The 19752-nt window shown below is 37.7% G+C and overlaps 1 protein-coding gene and 1 non-coding gene across 2 annotated transcripts; one reads left to right on the top strand and one right to left on the bottom strand.

The window, feature by feature from the left end:
* The first annotated feature begins 16550 nt into the window (after positions 1–16550).
* trnat-agu (transfer RNA threonine (anticodon AGU)) lies at positions 16551–16624 on the top strand. Its single transcript has one exon. It is a non-coding gene; the product is annotated as a tRNA-Thr (tRNA).
* A 1763-nt stretch (positions 16625–18387) lies between these two features.
* LOC141332083 (uncharacterized) lies at positions 18388–19752 on the bottom strand. The gene is made up of 2 exons (XM_073837174.1): positions 19082–19752; positions 18388–18987 (listed from the first exon to the last, which is right to left on the bottom strand). Exons 1-2 carry the CDS (start codon positions 19436–19438, stop codon positions 18628–18630), a joined length of 717 nt encoding a protein of 238 aa, XP_073693275.1. The 5' UTR covers positions 19439–19752; the 3' UTR covers positions 18388–18627.

Raw genomic sequence — 19752 nt, 5'->3', positions numbered from 1 at the left:
GCTGTCTTATTAGCACACAATAAGACAGTTTGTGTGAAATTCAAACATGGTTTTTACTGTTTCATGTGGTGGTCTCCTGGGTTTTTCAAAGACATTGTCGTCATGTTTCTCAATCAAGCAATTGTAATAAAATTTCCTGCATTTGATTGCAACATCCACTATGACAAATCCACCACTAACATGTCTAAATTACATAGATCTTTTTCTCTCTCTTTTTCTGAATGTAAACTTCAACTAAGTTGATGAGGATGTGCTTGATTTTATTTCCTTGTAAATTTTGCAATCTTAAAAAAAAAAAACACTAAATATACATTTTATATCTTTGACATAAACTCATTTAATTCTATATAGATTTTTTTTAACATCTAAGTCTAATAGGAGTAAGTCTAAATATGTTGTTTAAAAATGACTCACCAATCATAATTCAGCATTATATTAAAACATACACTGTCTTTCAAAAGTTTGGAATCAGTCAGACTTTTTTTTTTAAGAAACCTTAATGTTGTGAAATGTTACTACAAAATAAAATAATGGTTTCTATTTTAATATATTTTAAAGTATGCAAAGCCAAATTTTCATCAGCCATTACTCTGGTCATCAGTGTCACATGATCCTTCAGAAATCGTTTTAATATGCTTATTTATTAGTATAATTATGTCGGCCACAGTTGTGCTGGAAAACAATTTTTTGGAACCTGTGATACTTTTTTCAGGATTCTTTGATGAATAAATAGTTCAGAGAAGAACAGCATTTATTTAAAATAGAAATATTTTCTAACAATATGTATTTGCTATCACCTTTTATCAATTTAACACATCCTTGTTGAATAAAAGTAATAATTTCTTTCAAAAAAGGAAAAAATAAAAATTTACGGACCCCAAACTTAACTTTTTTTTCACCAAAGAAAAAATAGAATCACAAGAATCACTGATAATAAATCAGCATATTAGAATGATTTCTGAAGCATCATGTGACACTGAATACTGGAGTAATAATGCTGAAAATTCCGTTTAATCACAGAAATAAATTATATTTGAATGTACATCATAAAAAATCATAATATTAATTAAAAAAAAAATTCTGTATTTTTGATCAAATAAATGCAGTCTTGATGAGCATAAGAAACTTCTTTGAAAAACATTAGAAATCTTACTGATCATTGTTTTATTCTGTTGTCAGGGAGTTCAACAAACAGTCTGAAATTATTGAAATGTGTTGTTTGTGGTCATTATGACTAATAACTGATAAACTAGCTGAAGAGTGGGCGAAAGACACCAGATGTGTCTGAGGAGAACCCAGTGGAACTCAAATGTGGGCGCATCTTGCTGTTGAGAAAGAGAGATATCTTAGCGATCTTGAAAGTAAAACTGATGCATTTTTCTTCAGAAACATAAGTAATAGCTGTATCAGAGCCATTGAAGAATATAATTCATTTATACAAATCTGCTCTCTATGTCTATAAGCAAGATTCTGCTGATGGATTTATATCTGTACCACATTCTGATCAGATACTTGCTTAACTTTTATGCAGCGTCCATGGAAAATGCCAACCATGCTGATTTAGGCTCTTCAAAGTGAAGTATTTTGATTTATGTGGATTTAAGGAATCTGTTCTAGACTGAAACATGCTGATGAGTGATAAAGTGATAATAAACAGGAAATTATGAAAATGAAATGCTTTCCAGATGTGTAAAGTCTTAAACTTTATAGCATAGAAATCTTGGATGTTACATCATGCCTCTTTTACTTGCACAAATCTTGTTTTCCTCATTTCAAATTGCACAAGTAGACATCTGTCAGGTCATCCCATTTAATGAACCCAAGTTTTTAATAAGCTTATTTATTGAATAACCAAGTCATATAAACACCAGGGATATTAATCTGTCGAGTTAGGAAGTATAAATGATTATAAAACAGTTTCTCCTGCTTTAGCGCAAATGATCAACAGATGCACTGGAGAAGCAACAGCAAGACAACCTCAGGGTATGGGCATGCAGGTGGTAGTCACAGACAACTGCTATGTCCTTATCCTTCCTGACTCCCTGTTAAACAATAAATGTATGTTTTGAAGCATGGTAGCTGGTTTAAGCTGGTTCTTAGTTGGTCATGAGCTGGCCTTAAGCTGGTTATAAACTGATCCTTAGCAGGTCTTGAGCAACTAACTCCTGTCTCACAACCAACCAAGCTTAAACCAGCTCAAACCAGCTACCATGCTTCAAAACATGCTGTTTTCTCAACATGGCTGATTTGTCTCTAGTTTTGTGTTTTGTTTTGTTTTTTGTTAGGGGCCTTATCACTTCTTTTATCAACCCAATCAGATTGCACATGTTCCTTCAGGATGGCAAATCCATATGTGACATCAAAAAGAGTTTTAATGTGTCTCCCAGCACAGTTCCAAGAGCATGGAGGAGATACCAGGTGATGAGCTGTTACAAGGAGAGCTGGACAAGACCCTAGAAATGGAAAATCCTAGCAGTAAGACCAGTATCTGCTCCTTTTTGTGAGGAGGAACACTGCCAGACCCCTACAAAATGACCTCCAGCAAGCTACTGGTGTCCATGTTTCTGACCAAACTGTCAGAACCAGACTTCATAAGGGTAGCATGAGCCTGGCGGCATGAGAGACCTGTGCTCACAGCTAAGCACCATGCAGCTCGATTGCCAGAGGATGCCAGAATTGGCAGGCCTGACACCCCTATTCTCTTCACAGATGGGAACAAATTCACACTGAGCACATGTGACAGATGTTAAAGAGTCTGTAGATGCCAGGCTGTCTGCAACATCATCCAGCAGGATCAGTTTGGTGGAGTGTGGTCTGGAAGGAATATATTTAGAGGGCCACAAAAACCTCCACATACTAGCCAATGACACACTTACTGCTCTTGGGCACGGGGGTGAATTCCACTGTCAGGACCACTGTCAGACCTTACGCTGGTGGATGACAATGGATTGACTGGCCTTCACGTTCCTCAAACCTGAATCTAATAGAGAACCTCTGGGATGATATGTATCAAAGCATCCAAAGCCGGTAAGTAACACCATTGTCCAAGAGCTCACCGATGCCCTAATTCAGGTCTGGCAGAAGATCCCCCAGGGCACCATCCATCATCTCATCAGGAGCATGCCCAGACGTTGCCGGGAAAGCATACAGGCACGTGAGGGCCATACACACTACTGACGTACTACTGACGTAGTTTCAATGTTTTTCTGCAATTTCAATGTTTTTCTTTGATTCTTTGGTGCATGTGATTTTGAATCCAGTCCTCAGTGGGTTGATGATGTCGACTTTTCACTGACCACTGTATGTATATAAGTAAAGATTTTCAACTTGAATATTTTGTTCATTGAGATCCAGTGTGATGTAAGGTTCTCCTTAATTTTTTTGAGCAGTGTGCATATCATATCATCATAACAGTGTCCAGATAGGTTTAAACATGAAATAGTCTTAATTCTTTGGAGTTCTCCTTTTTTAATCACGAGGAGATGTGTAAGAGGAAAGGGTTGAGGGAAACAGTGGGGAAATAGATGAGTGGGTGACAAGGAATGCTATGTAAGTGGAACATGGGGTATTCCCTCACCCCTGACACTTGTGTGGATCACCAGTCATAGAAAGTGATGATCTGCAGCCTCAACTGATGATGAATTTACATTCTGCAAAGAAAATGAAAGTAAATTCAGCAAGAAAATTTTCAAGTTTCAGTTTTTAGCTAGTACTAAATGCAAAGTTTAAATGAGAAGTTCAAATATAGGTCTTCATTCTTCATGAACACAATGAAATAGCCTTTAAACGTCATGTTTTTTTTTTGTTATTCTTAAAGATGAATTTGTTATATTAAAGGATTTGCAAATTTAATATACTAATATGGTGACAAACGATGAGTACATTTGAAGCACAAAGCGCTTGCCAAATAGATAAGGCACAGGATATGACCAATGAGGAGAAAGCATTGAAATAGACAAAAGCATGTCCTGTGTCTCAACCTTGAGCTCCAAGAGTCACAACAAATTTATATATCCAGGGCTACCAAAACAGCTTGTACTTACATGTAAAGAGTGAGCAAAGCATTTCAGGGAGTAAACAGGAAAGCTGAACCATTCAGTAGGACATGCCATGAACTATTTAACATTTCCATGAAACTACGTGTTTTTGTAAAGGGGTGATGGGCTTCGCTGATGGGAAGCTTGGAATTTTTTTGAAGGCCAAACAATGACTGAGTATTTTGAAATAGATATGCTTGATGTTTTTCAACAGAAATGTTGAGCAAGCATCTTTTACTCAATACCCCCAAAAAGTTTAGACTTAAAATTGGCTAATGAAATAAATTAGACTCAAAACTAACCTTTAGTATATATATATATTATAATATACAGTTGCAATCAAAATTATTCAACCCCCAAGAGACTGCAGTACTTTACAAATACAAGCTTTTGAGGATCCAGGATTTTATAAAAAAAATCCATCTATAGCAGATCACTGGCATATTAAAAGTCACAATGTCAATATATAATGTAATATTTTTGAGTAGGATTTTTTGTCATAATTATTCAACCCCTATTCTAATCACTTATTTGTATGGTGGGTGTCACAAGGAGGGTCAGAGACGAGCGGATCCATTTGCAGCATTTTATTGATACAAAACAAACACAAAGGGGCAGGCAGAAATCGTGGTCAAACACAGGCAGAAGGTCGGGGCTGGCAGCGAGAATCAAAACACGGGGAGGAGTCCAGGAATCAAACACAGAGAAAACAAACACGGAAAGAAACGCTCGGAAATAAATGACCAGATGGAACAATAAGACTTCTCAAGGTGGCTGTGTGTGTGAGAAGCTTAAATGCAGTCAGTGTGATGAGGTGCAGCTGTGAGCGGTAATCAGTGCAGTGAGAAAGAGCTGCAGGTGAATGCAGTGATTGGTGCAGTGGCTTGTGGGGGCTGAAGTCCATGAAGTGTAGTGCAAGAGTTAGTGATGACAGGACGACTCAAATCGTGACAGAGCCCGTCCCCAAGGAGCGGCTTCCAGACGCTCTAACCACCTAATGAAACCGGAGGGTGGTGGAGCGGAGGCGGAACAGGGGGAGGGATGGAGGGCCAGGTCCATGTGGGGGTAATGGAGCTATGGACTGAGGCGGAGCCGACGGAGGGAGAAGCCATGGTGGAGGAAGGGTTGGCTCCTCCATGGGGCCGACCGACGGAGGTGGAGCCGGTGGAGCCCGAGGCGGAACCGGAGAGTCGATGGTCCTAGGTGACACCGAGGATCCGGAGGGCCAAGGCGGAACCCAAGGCTCTGGCGACCCCGGCGGAGATGGAGGTCCGGAGGTACGCAGCTGAGCCGGAGTGACAGAGGATCGAGGCTGTGCCCATGGGAGGGAGGAGGTCCACAGAGCCGGCAGGACGGAGTGACGAGGCGCAGCCGGAGGAGTAGAGTCCAGAGGCGAAGGTGGGGCGACGACTGACCGGGGAGGAGCCGGAGAGACGATGGAGCCCGGAGGAGCTGGTGGGCCGACGGCCGACAACGGAGACGAGGGAGCACAGAGCCGGGGTGGAGCCGCCGGGTCGGAGGGCCGAGGTGGAGTCCAGGACTCTGAGACTGGAGGTGATGGATCCCTCAGTCTGGACACTGATGGAGACTGGCAGTCCCACGGCAAGTCCTCTGCACCGAAGGTGGGATGTGGGTGAGCAGAGGGACTGTCAGGAGACAGAGGTGGCGGGACTGGAGCAGCAGGGAGGGTGGGTGGGAACCCACACAGTCCATGCATGGCCTCCGTGACCAGAACCGGGCAGACAGGAATCTCAGGACGACTGGATGGAACCAGCGGAGGCTCTGGAAGGCTGGGCTGAACCAGCGAAGGCTCTGGAAGGCTGGGCTGAATCAGCGGAGGCTCTGGAAGGCTGGGCTGAACCAGCGGAGGCTCTGGAAGGCTGGGCTGAACCAGCGGAGGCTCTGGAAGGCTGGGCTGAACCAGCGGAGGCTCTGGAAGGCTGGGCGGAACCAGCGGAGGCTCTGGAAGGCTGGGCGGAACCAGCGGAGGCTCTGGAAGGCTGGGCTGAACCAGCGGAGGCTCTGGAAGGCTGGGCTGAACCAGCGGAGGCTCTGGAAGGCTGGGCGGAACCAGCGGAGGCTCTGGAAGGCCGGGCGGAACCAGCGGAGGCTCTGGAAGGCCGGGCGGAACCAGCGGAGACTCTGGGAAGGCGGCCATCTTGCAAACAGGCTCTGGAAGGGCGGCCATCTTGCGAACAGACTCTAGAAGGGAGGTCATCTTGTGAAAAGACTCTAGAAGGGAGGCCATCTTGCTTACAGACTCATGCGAGGCAGCCATCTTGGCCGGGAACTCAGGAACAGAAGCCATCCTGGCAACAGGCTCAGGAAGGGCGGCCATCTTGTGAACAGGCTCAGGAGGGGCGGCCATCTTGTGAACAGGCTCTGGGTTGGCAGACATCTTATGCTGTGGCTCTGAGCTGGAACTTACTGTGGGAAGATGGTCCTCCTCCACAATTCCCACAGTAAAAGGAGAGCCACACAACAAAAGAGCAAGATCCATATAATATTGCAAGGTCCAGTTAGGTTCAACCATGGGCATGAGTGAAGCCAATGGCTCTAAGAGTCCTCCACGGAAGAAAATCATCAGGCATCCATCATCCATAGTAGACTGATTAGCCAATTCGATGAAGTCCATCGCATACTCCTCAATAGTCCGCTCACCCTGCTTGAGACGCATGATCTGTACAGTGGATGACACCATACTCACTGCTGGATCCTTGTAGCGGCGAAGTCTTCTGTCACAAGGAGGGTCAGAGACGTGCGGATCCATTTGCAGCATTTTATTGATACAAAACAAACACAAAGGGGCAGGCAGAAATCGTGGTCAAACACAGGCAGAAGGTCGGGGCTGGCAGCGAGAATCAAAACACGGGGAGGAGTCCAGGAATCAAACACAGAGAAAACAAACACGGAAAGAAACGCTCGGAAATAATGACCAGGAGGAACAATAAGACTTCGCAAGGTGGCTGTGTGTGTGAGAAGCTTAAATGCAGTCAGTGTGATGAGGTGCAGCTGTGAGCGGTAATCAGTGCAGTGAGAAAGAGCTGCAGGTGAATGCAGTGATTGGTGCAGTGGCTTGTGGGGGCTGAAGTCCATGAAGTGTAGTGCAAGAGTTAGTGATGACAGGACGACTCAAATCGTGACAGTGGGAAACTAAATTCTTAAAACACAATTAAATCTATAGGAACTCCCAACAGCTGGCAGCCTTATTCTTTAGCTAAAATGTGTTGTACCAGAAAAACTTTGAGGGTGTTGAACAAAAAAGCACAAATAGTCAGATCACATAGACTGAAAGTCATAGAATGTTCTTGAGTGGCCTCCATATTTAATTCTCATTGAAAATATTTGGTTGAATTTTAAGAAAATGTAAAATGCAGTGGCAATGTGAAAACCAGACTATCAGCGTTCTGAAAGCTTTTTCCGGTGAGGAATGGGCAAAGATTTTAGTAGAAAGGTGACAGAAGCATCCAAGCAGCGTTTATTGGTGGTTTAAAAAAAAAAGATTCTGCACCAAATTTGACCTTTGAGGCTTGAATAATTTTGAACATGAACATTTAGAGACAATTATTATTTTTTGTATTATTTATCAACTTACATTCTCAGAAATACTCAAATGTGTATTAAGAAACTTTCTCTAATAGTGTACTGATGCCTTTGTTGAATTGTTTCTACAAAATGTTGTTCTCTGCAGCCAAAAGTCTTGAATAATTTCGATTGCAACTGTATATATTTACACACAAAAGTTTGGGATCAGTAAAAAATTTTTATGTTTTTAATAAAGTATTCTCTTATGCTCAAGGCTGCATTTATTAAAAAAACAAAAACAAAAAAAAAACAGTAATATTATGAAATATTATTGCAATTTAAAACAACAGTTTTCTATATTAATATGATTTAAAATATAATTTATTTCGGTGATGCAAAACTGAATTTTGATCAGCCATTACTCCAGTCTTCAGTGTCACACAATCCTTCAGAAATTATTCTAATATGATAATTTATTATCAACGTTGAAAACAGTTGTGCTGCTTACTTTTTTTTTTTTTTTTCTTTTTTTTGGGGAATCTGACATACTTTTTTTCAGGATTCTTTGATGAAAAAGGTTAAAAAGAACAGCATTTATTCAAAATAGAAATCCTTTCTTACAATATAAGTCTTTACTATCACTTTTTAGCAATTTAACACATTCTTGCTGAATAAAAGTATTAATTTCTTTAACAAAATACTGCCTCAAACTTTGTAATGTAGTGTATATTGTTACAAAAGATTTCTATTTTAAATAAATGCTTTTCTTTTTAACATTTTATTTATCAAAAAATCATGAAAAAGTATCACTGGTTGCAAAAACTATATTAAGCACCACAACTATTTCCAACATTGATAATAAATAAGAATATTGGAATGATTTCTGAAGGATCATGTGACACTGAAGAGTCTTTGAAGAGCAGAAAATACTTCTTTAAAAAACATTAAAATCTTACTGATCCCAAACTTTTGAATGGCATTGTATATATACTAATAGTTAGTTTTGAGTCTAATTTAATTTAATTTTGAAATTTTCTTACATCTTTTATCTGTTTAAGACATCACTGTAACAGTAAATTTTACTTTAAAGCTTTCCTTTACTGGCCAACTAAAACTAGGTTGCTAACAAGAGGCGTTTTGTTCAAGGTTACATAACTGAAGACATAACATTGCAAAACAATTATATCTGACAAACCCAAAGACACCAAAAGATAAACAGTTGCCTCAAAGGGTGTATGCAAAAGAAAATAGTCTTCGAATTTATAAAATGATTCAGAGGTTGAGAGCTGCAAGCCTTGAGAGCCAAAACTTGTGGTAACCTGTTTTGTGGCTGCGATGCCTAGGAGTGGAAGCTGTGGTTGAAGTCAGAGTACAAAGTGCGGTCAGAATCTTCTACTCATCCGCACGCACATGCACAGCCACATTAACTGGTACTAAAAAAAAATTTCACAAAAAACAGTAATGTATTAAGTATTCTTGCCAACAGTAAAACAGCCAGACCCCTTTTGCATTTGCAACTTTCCAATCTGGAATGTTTACGTAAAATCTTTGACGTCAACGTTTTGAAACTGGGGCTTGGTAAAACAAATAATTCCATCATTATATTCTGCAGATGCTACAGAATTTGGAAAGAAATACATACTTTTATGCAAGGATGCATTAAATTGACTGACCACAAGTGAACTTTCCACTCATCAAAAAGAAAACTGGGAAAAAATGTATCATGCTTTCAACGATTTTCAACATTGGTAATAATAAACAGAAATGTCAGGAAAAATATAAATGAATAAATAATAATGAAGGAATGTTTCTTAAGCACCACATCAGTGTGTCAGACTGATTTCTTAAGTATCATGTGACACTGAACACTAAAGTATGATGACTGCTAAAAATTCAGCTTTGTCACCAAGATGAATAAATTACATTTTAAAACATAATACAATAAAAAAAAAAATGGTCTAACTTTTAAAAATATTTCACTATATTTTCCTGTATTTTTGATCAAATAAATGCAGCTTTGGTGAGCATAAGTGATGTCTTTCAAAAAACTTTTTTTTAAATCTTACCAAGACAAAATATCTTAAGAACAAATAAAGGTCACTATAAAGTGTCAATTTAATTAAATTCTATTCAGTTTGCATGAAATAAATAAGCATTTGTGTGAAATAAAATCACATTCACAAGAATAAACATGCCATGTGTTCAATACATTGCAATAGTTACAACAGTGTAGACTTGTATTCAAAAACAAAGCTGCAATATCATATTACTCAAAAGTCTCTGTTAGTGTATTTGAACCCTTTCCAACAATGATTGTATGACTTGAGATCTATCTTTTCACACTAAGGACAACTGAGGGACTGAAGGTTCAAATGCTCACTGATACTCCAGTAGAAAAAAGCATGCATTAAGAGCCAGGGGTGTAAACTTTTGAATGGAAAGTATTTTCTTATTTTGCCTACATTTTTTCTAATTTAGTACTGCCTTTCAGAAGCTACAGAAGATATTTACATGTTTCCCAGAAGACAAGTATTACAAAAGGGTCAACCGCTCACTGATGCTCCAGAAGGAAAAAATATGCATTACGAGCCAGGGTTGAAATTTTTTGAACAGAATGAATGTGTTTTATATTTTGCTTAAATATCTCATTTTTTTTATTTAGTACTGCCATTCAGAAGCTACAGAAGATATTTACATGTTTCCCAGAAGACAAAATAAGTTCAGTTTACCCTGATCTTCAAATTCAAAAAGTTTTAGCCTCCAGGCTCTTACTATAAAATATAGATTCTCAAAAAAAGGTGCAAAAGCTGTCACTGTGGCGGTACCTTTTCAAAAGGTTTACACCTTTGTACCTAAAGGGTGCATATTCATACATTAAAGGTACATATTAGTACCTTTTTTAAAGGTTTAAAAGTCTCTGTTAGTGTCTGGGTCATATTAAAAAAAATTCTGAAAAATATGCATATCAATTTTATTCTAATGCCTTGTTTAGGGAAGTCAAACTGCTGCAGGACTTAGCTCAAGCACACAATGATCTAAACACACACAAATGCTCACAGGATCCAGACGCTTACGTAACTTAAACCTGTCTTCACCTGACAAAAACCTGGCAGAGACACATCCCTGATACCAAAGAGACAGGCACTGTGCCCCAGACATTTCATGAAATCAGATGTTGATGGCATTAACAAAACAAAAGCATGCAGCATGTGTGTGCGTGTTTATGAGCGTCTATGACTCAGTGTTTAGCCGTCGGTACAGGAGCTGCTGATTCACATGTTTATGCAGTATATGCTGCTGTTTGTGCTGTTCTTATCTTCTCTTACCTTGATGCAGCGTGTTTCCCCACAGTCACTGTCTGGGATGCTTCAGGAAGTGTTCATCCGTCTGGAGAAAACATTATCATTAAGGAGCAACAATATCCCACCGTACACTCATGCTGACTTTTGATACGCTTTTTTTTACTTGCAGTGTGGCTCGGATTGAATCATCGGCAGGTTCTGGGATGTGTGGTAAGAAAATGTGAGTTTAAAACTTTTTCCTGTGGTAAAACATTATTAACTTTACTTACTTAATGAATACCTTTCACAGGGATGTAAAAATCCACTGGCCAACCCTTACTAAATATGGGCGTAGTTTTTTTCTCTCACAGTAAACTGTGAAAGTGAATGGTCAAAGTCAACATTGTCCACTACTGTTCAAAACTTACATAAACAAATGTTAATTATTTGATCAAAATAAAAGGAATCATACCAAATGTGTTATTTTTTTATTTAGTACTGACCTTAAGATGTTATGTATTCTTGATTTTTATGATCCACAGCTTTGTGTGTGTGTGTGTGTGTGTGTGTGTGTGTGTGTGTGTGTGTGTGTGTGTGTTTTAGTGATAGTTGTTTATGAGTCACTTGTTTACCCTGAACAGTTAAACTGCCCGCTGTTCTTCTGAAAAATCCTTAAGATCCCACAAAATCTTTGGCTTTCCAGCAATTGAGGGACTCAAACGCTCACTGATGCTCTGGAAGGAAGAAATATGCATTAGGAGCCAGGGGTGAACAGAATAAATATGTGTTTTTTATTTTGCCTAAATATCTCTTTTTTTAACTTAGTACTGCCATTCAGAAGCTACTGACGATATTTACATGTTCCCCAGAAGACAAAATAAGTTCAATTTACCCTGATCTTCAAATTCAAAAAGTTTTAGCCTTCAGGCTCTTAATATAAAATATAAACTCCCAAAAATAGGTGCACTGTGGTGGTACCTTTTCAAAAGGTTTACACCTTTGTACCTAAATATTAGTATCTTAAATTAAATTATATTACATAAAACATTAAAAATTAAACATTAAAAATTAAACAATTATTTTAAATAATACATTAAATATTAGTGCTTCTATTTATAATTGTAAATTAAATATTGGTGCTTCTATTTATTCTTATAATGTAATATAATGTTTTTTTTATTTTCTTTTTTTTTTACATAATAGTATATTTTTAGGCAGTGGCTATTTGCACTAAGTGTAAATAGCAGTATTTTTTATAGGTATGCTATTTACACTAAGTGCAAATAGCTACAGATTTTATTTACACTATGTTAAAATAGCAGGATTTTCTGCTATTTATACTACTTATTGCAAATAGTGGCAATTATCTGCACCTCAGTATTGTAGTACATTATAAAACAGTGTGCAATAATAACGTATTGAGTGTAAATTAGAGTTTTAATTCAAATTACTAAATGGATACCACCTTTTGGGACAATAAAGCCCTCCCTATACATCTGCCCTATAAATTATCTTCTACTTTTTGAATATTTTCTTCATTTTTATTGCAAATAAATGCCTTTCCGATGTGATATGAGGTTTAAAAAAGGAGAAAAAAATAGTTTGGCTAAAGGCAGATTCGAACTCGGATCAATCGCGTCAAAAAGACTGTGGCACATAGTGGAACTGATGTTTGACTACCGTCTTTTGTAGTGTTCACTACCCCAATCACACGTTGATGGAGTTAGTGTAAATAGCCTCTGCCAACCAGGTGGGCTATAGTGTAAATAGACACTTTTTATGGGACTTAAGTACAGTAAAATATGCATATTATGTAACATAATATAACAAGTAACACATAGCAGATGATACTGTCAACTCAAAACGTTTATGCACTACTGACGCTTTTATCTTAAGCGCCTTACATTCTATACTTGCAGCACATGGTATAGTTTTATATTCATGCTGGGAAGTAGATAAATGCTTGTTAAAAATATTAAAAGAGTGCAGCCTTGTACAGGACCTTATTCAATCTGTTGATATGCTTGCTCACATTTTCCCAGTGCTCAGGGACTCTATGACTCCATGAAACCACAGTGATTCACACGCTCTTTGGTGTGTGTGTTCAAGACAGAATGGAAAAGATGGACCCTAAGATGCTGCATACAGAAGACATGCTGTTCCACAAAAGCTAACCTGAGAGAAGAAAAATGTTGAGTTGCTTTGCCAACACCCACACAAACAAACACTTGTTTAAGGTCATTACCAAGCACACAGAGTACAAAACAAACAGCTCTCTTTGCTAAAATAATCAGAAGCATATGAGAATATTTTAGAAAAGGCACATAAAAATCCATGGAACAAATCTAAACGAGCCTGAGAGGCTCTAGTTTTGGAACCCTGACCTTTATACTGACCAAAGCCTCTCGTTTTCGAAGCTTCGGACCTTTCTTTTATTTTGTTTTTCATATTGACATTTTGTTGCATCATAAACTTATGAAATTACCGGCTATTAATATGCATTCTAGATGGGAGGGCCATCCCATATTGCAATTGTGAAACTGAATTCTGTGTTAGAGAGCAGGCTCCACCAAGTCAGTCGAAAACACCCCCACACACATGTGTGTTCTTCTGTATTTGAATCATTGTTCTTAATCTGTCCAAGATCATTTGGCTCGCATCACTTTCCACTGTATTCACATTATAGCTCACAGTTCACACACACACACACACACACACACACACACACACACACACACACACACACACATGTTGGGTTTACATGTTTTATGGGGACATTCCATAGGCGTAATGGTTTTTATACTGTACAAACCGTACTTTCTATCGACCCTACACCTACCCTACACCTAAACCTAGCCTTCACAGGAGATTGTGCATACTTTTACTTCATCAAAAAAACTCATTGTGCATGATTTATAAGCCTGTTTCCTCATGGGGACCTGAGAAATGTCCCCACAAGGTCAAAATCTACTGGTATTCCTGTCCTTGTGGGGACATTTGGTCCCCACAACGTGATGAATACCAGGTACACACACACACACACACACACACACACACACACACACACACACACACACACACACACACACACACACACACACACACACACACAAAACAATAATATCTGGCCTCAGCAATATGTCAATTCAGCTTTCAATCATCACTACCTACATTTTGGTGGGACTAAATAAACGTAATACAACTACTCTTGATCCACATTAAATGTGAAATAATTATAACTGCAGTGTAGAATTTTCTACAAAGAAAGACATACTGTAAACATTCACAGTCCATTATATATATATATATATATACACACACACACACACACACACACACACACACACACACACACACACACACACACACACACACACACACACACACACACACACACACACACACACACACACACACACACACATATATTTTAAAAGACTCTTCTGCTCACCTGCATTTATTTGATCCAAAGTACAGCCAAAATAGTACAATATTTTTACTATTTAAAAATAACTGTTTTATTCCTGTGATTTAAAAGCTAAATTTTAGCATCATTACTCCAGTCACATGATCCTTTAGAAATAATTGTAATATTCTAATTTACTGCTCAAAAACATTTATTATTATTATGTTGAAAAGAGGTGAGTAGAATTTTTTTTAGGTTTCTTTGATAAACAGAAAGTTCAGAAGAACAGCATTTATTTGAAATAGAAATCTTTTGTAACATTATACATGTCTTTATCATCACTTTTGATCAATTTAAAGCATCCTTGCTAAACTCTACAATTCCTCCTTCCTCCCTCAAAAAAAAAAATTATACTGACTCCAAGCTTTTGAATGGTATAGTGTATAATGTTGCAAAAGCTTTTTATTTCAGACCTTTCTATTCATCAAAAAATTCTAAAAAATGCACTCAACTGTTTTAAATATTGATGATGATGAATAAATTACATTGAAAAAATATTCAAATAGATAGCAGTTATTTTAAATAGTAAAAATATCTCACAATATTACTGCTTTAGCTGTATTTTGGATCAAATAAATGCAGACTTGGTGAGCAGAAGAGACTTAAAAGACATCTAAAAATCTAGTACTATATATATATGACTACTGTATTAACATACAGTAGTCACCACTAATAAGCTACTAAATATATTGTAGTAGACTACATTTTTTTTGTACAGCTGCTTTGAAACGATTTGTATTGTGAAAAGCGCTATAAACTTGAATTGAATTGAATTGAATATATATAGTAATTGTGGTCACTAATAAGTGATTTATTGCACATAATTATTTTATTGTGCAAAAAAAATAATTTAATCTAAATATATCTATTTCTAGATTATAGCTAAAAATAGTCAATGTACAGCATATCCAGGAGTGATGCATAGAAATTTTAAGCCATGACTCTACACTGTACCTCTGGGACATTGTGGTACACAGGATATTACATCACTCGGAAAACCAGTGGCTTGAACTGAAATTAGAAAAATGTGTAGAGAAAAAAAAAAAAAAAACATTAGAGTGGAATAGTACAGAACAGATGAGTAGAAACATCTGGAAGCACATCGGGTGATCATGCCTAAAAGAATCACCTTTCAAAAAGAAACTAAATTAGATTGTTGTATTAAAATCGCACCTCTAAGATACAGACAATGTCATATTTGTTCTATTAAGTGTGAATAATTACAAAAATCACTAATTTAAATGTTTAAACAAAAATAAATGATATGGCATTAATTAATTATTTGGCTCCTAGAGAGTAGTTTGCCATTATTAAATAGGATGTTTATATGTGGTGGGGTTTACGTGGGACTGTGCTTTAACCTGCGTAACCTTAACTTTTAGTTTTTGGCAATGTGACATAAAAAATCTGTTTGATATAAAACCTGTCACTTTCTTCTTTGATGATTCAAGCTTTCAAAAAGAACATAGCGCCGCGGTGAACAACCGAATGTGAAAGCTGTTAGACTGAGAGGACGAAATTCCTGAACAATGTTGGTGAAGCGGTTGAATGAATAATTTGTGGTCTTTCTTTATCTCCCAAGGGGACCCTATTTCTGGGATGGCGACATCAGTGAAAGTTACTTGTATGGAAAGAACAGTGACTCAGAATTTTGCTTGGATGGCGTGTCTGCATTGTTTCAGTTGTGTGTGTGTGTATACATTGGTTAATCCAGTGTTCCACTTTCTAAAATTTCCAGTGCGTCAGATTGTGATATAGGTTTACAAAATGTTAACTTGCGCTGAGTTGCGGTTTAAAGCGTCATGTTACGCCTGATCTCGGTCATGTAGTACGTGCTGCCACCGTGTGGCTATGTTGCACTATTAGCATTATAGCTTCGTGTTATATAAACAACCGCGGTATGCAGTTGCTTTTCACGGGGCTTACATTAGGTTGTAACATGATCGAACTTTTAAATATTGTATTGCATCTAAACTCTTACAGCTTAATACAGACGAAATATATTTAAATCTCATAAATCACTTGAGAAGTGTGTGTGTGTGTGTGTGTGTGTGTGTGTGTGTGTATTTAGCTGGAACTCATATCAACGTGAATCAGAATTACGCTTACGGAACAGTTACTGGGCTCCAAAGTCCAAATGTTTCGAGTTTTGAAAATGAGTGCAACGAGGTCATGAATACTATTATGTTGTCTTAAAAACTGCGACACTCTTGACGTCAAAATTTCAACGTGTCGGCACATGGCGCCGTGGCTTAGTTGGTTAAAGCGCCTGTCTAGTAAACAGGAGATCCTGGGTTCGAATCCCAGCGGTGCCTTTTCTTGGCTCTGTGTAGTATAATTTAACAAAACTGGACATTCATTGACTGCTGTAATTGTGGTTATGCTTTTGGAATAAGTACTGCATATCTGACTATGAAAATAGGCGGGTTGTGATATTACTCTTAATTTCATGACTGCTTTAACCTGTAATTAAAACAATTCATTCCAATGGGAAGAGCTAATTACAAGTACATACACAGTTGAAGTCAAAAGTTTACATACATCTTGCAGATTCTGCAAAATGTTAGCTATTTTAGCAAGATAAGAGGGATCATACAAAATGCATGTTGTTGTTTATTTAGTACTGACCTGAATAAAATATTTCACAAAAAGAAGTTTACATGTAGTCCACAAGAGAAAATAATAGTTGAACTTATAAAAATGACCCCGTTCAAAAGTTTACATACACTTGATTCTTGATGCTGTGTTGTTACCTGAATGATCCACAGTGTTTTTTTGTTTGTTAGTTTGTTTAGTGATAGTTGTTCATGAACGGTTAAATTGCCAGCTGCAAAAATTCTTTCGTTTTATAGCATTTTTGTGTATTCGAACCCTTTCCAGCAATGACTATGATTTTGAGATCCATCTTGTCACTGAGGACAACTGAGGGACTCATATACAACTATTACAGGAGGTTCAAACGCTTCAGAAGGAAACACAATGCATTAAGAGACGGGGGTGAAAACTTTTTAAATTTGAAGATCATGGTAAATTTAACTCATTTTGTCTTCTGGAAAACATGCAAGTATCTTCTGTAGCTTTTTAAGGGCAACACTAAATAAAAAAAATTTAGGCAAAATAAGAAAAATGTACACATTCTCATTCCATTCAAAAGTTTACACCCCTGGCTCTTAATGCATCGTTTTTCTTTCTGGAACACCAGTGAGTGTTTGAACCTTCTGTAATAGTTGCATACGGGTCCCTCCATTGTCCTCAGTGTGAATACATGGATCTCAAAATCATACAGTCATTGTTGGAAAGGGTTCAAATACACAAAATGCTGAAAAACCTAAATATTTGCGCAACCTGAAGTGGGCAGTTTATCTGTTCAGGACAAACAAGGGACTCATAAACAACTATCACTAAACAAATAAAAAAACAGCTGTGAATCATTCAGGTAACAACAGTAAATAAAAATAACATGCATTTTCTATTATCCCTCTTATTTTGGTAAAATACTTAACATTTTGCAGATTCTGCAAGGTGTATGTAAACTTCTGACTTCAGTATTTCCCAGAATTTTATGTACTAGAATGGCATCACCAAGGCCCAAGACCAACATCAAATCTGAAATCTCCTCTTTTAAACTCACTATTTGCTAGATATGCTGAAAAAACGGACAGGAATATTACAAAAAGACATGTGATTAACTACTCTAACAATTTGACTTCCATAATAATTTAAAGACACAATTTCGGTTTTACTACATTTAACAAAGCAAAAAATCAAATCTTTAAAAGTATCCCATGAAACCTGCTTAAGTAGTTCACCCAAAATAAAATTTCTCTCATCTTTTATTTACCACGCCATTACAAAACAGTAGCCCATGACCTTACTTCTGCAAATCACAAAAGAAGATTTGGGATAGAAAAATATACAGGTTTGGAATGACATTATAAGGAGATTTTTACTTTTTGGGTGAACAATCCCTACAAGTGTCCCTTGGGGTACACATACCATTAGTTAGAAATCTCTGGTCTTGATAGCAAGTTTTCGATGAATGAATTGTTACTTTAAAAAACACTGTAAGTGCACACTGTTTACATTCATTTATGGTTTATTATTTAAAAAGCGGCTTATCACAAAATTAGAAAAAGATATTTTTTGATATTTTCTATGTGGGCTCAGCTCATAAAAATAAGAGTATGGTTAGACATTTTATAAAATAATTGCAAAATGTATTAGTACTGAACAATTTGTTAATATCCTAATTGTGCTTGCTAGAGTGGCATATGTCTGTTAGCACCTTAATGATGGTGGTTTTTTTCCCCATCACAGCTTACATTTGTTTTTTAACAGCGAGAGGCTTCTCCAGCTGCTGGCCATGCAAATCATGCACCTTCCACTCCATGTTATCCAGGACAGTGAAGTTGTTGGTCTTGTAATTGAGCATGTCTCGAGCACGGAACACCTTGTTGGATTCGTACAGGTTGCTCCAGTAGCGTGGGAGGGGTTCGAATCCCCCCAGGCGGGCGAGATCATCATTGTAGGCCCATTGCTCAGAATCCAGTTTAAGGATATGGCGGGTGGCAATTCCACGGGCACGACGAGCGGCAATGTCTAGCTCGACATCTTTCTCCATATGCTCACGGGATGGCAGCCGGAAAGAACCATCCAACACTGACAGGACAAACTTAGTCTGGGGAAGAAGTGAGGAAACAATTTGAAGATGTAATAAAGATCCTCAGTCACACATATTCCCTAAATAAAATATCCTTCGCTTCGCAACTAACCTGAACATGGAAATGTGGGAAGGGGCATATAGCTCTGCAGATGCCCACTATAAAGAGTGAAGGGTGGGATGGAGGTATTAGGAACTTATAGAGAGGCCAGACGTGGTGCTCCTGCACGTTCACACCCACTTTCTTATCCAGGAATGGGAAGGTGAAGTTATAGCCTGTACAAAACAAAAACACCTCTGGATTGGCCCTTTCCCCATTTTTGAACTCTAGAGTGCCATCATCCAATACAGAGGTTACTGGAGGAGCCTGCTCGACTCCTTTAGGAAGGGGGCAGGTCAAAGGCCGCTGTCCATGACTCAGGATCACCTGAAGTAAATAATGGTACAAGATAAACAAAGAATTCCACATAAAATACTTTTTTCATAGCTGCAGTAAGCATACAATCATCTAAACAAGTCGTTTTTGTCACAAATTTAAGTATATTAAAGACTGGAATACATAACATAGCTTTTTAAATCGGAACAGATTTTAAAACACCAGGCATCATAAGCTTGTCTACTGATAGAGAAAATTTTGGACATCATAAGCTACGATAGTAGAGCCCTATAGAATCCATTATTTAAATCCAAATCTAATTTCCATTTTTTTTTTCCAAATTCATGTTTTAATTTTTCTGGATTCCATCTGGATTCAACATTTTTCTGCACTCTGTTTTAATGGTT

Source organism: Garra rufa, chromosome 3, assembly GCF_049309525.1.
Source record: "Garra rufa chromosome 3, GarRuf1.0, whole genome shotgun sequence".
NCBI lineage: Eukaryota > Metazoa > Chordata > Actinopteri > Cypriniformes > Cyprinidae > Garra > Garra rufa.
Note: the sequence above shows the minus strand (reverse complement) of the source record. Positions and strands in the feature narration are given on the sequence as shown.

What these genes read in the sequence shown, in the direction of transcription:
- LOC141332083 (XM_073837174.1), bottom strand. Translation starts at nt 19,438, where the DNA reads ATGTGGAATTCTTTGTTTATCTTGTACCATTATTTACTTCAGGTGATC. An exon ending in TCCCACATTTCCATGTTCAG is followed by an intron (nt 18,988 to 19,081) that starts GTTAGTTGCGAA and finishes CTTCTTCCCCAG; the next exon opens with ACTAAGTTTGTCCTGTCAGT.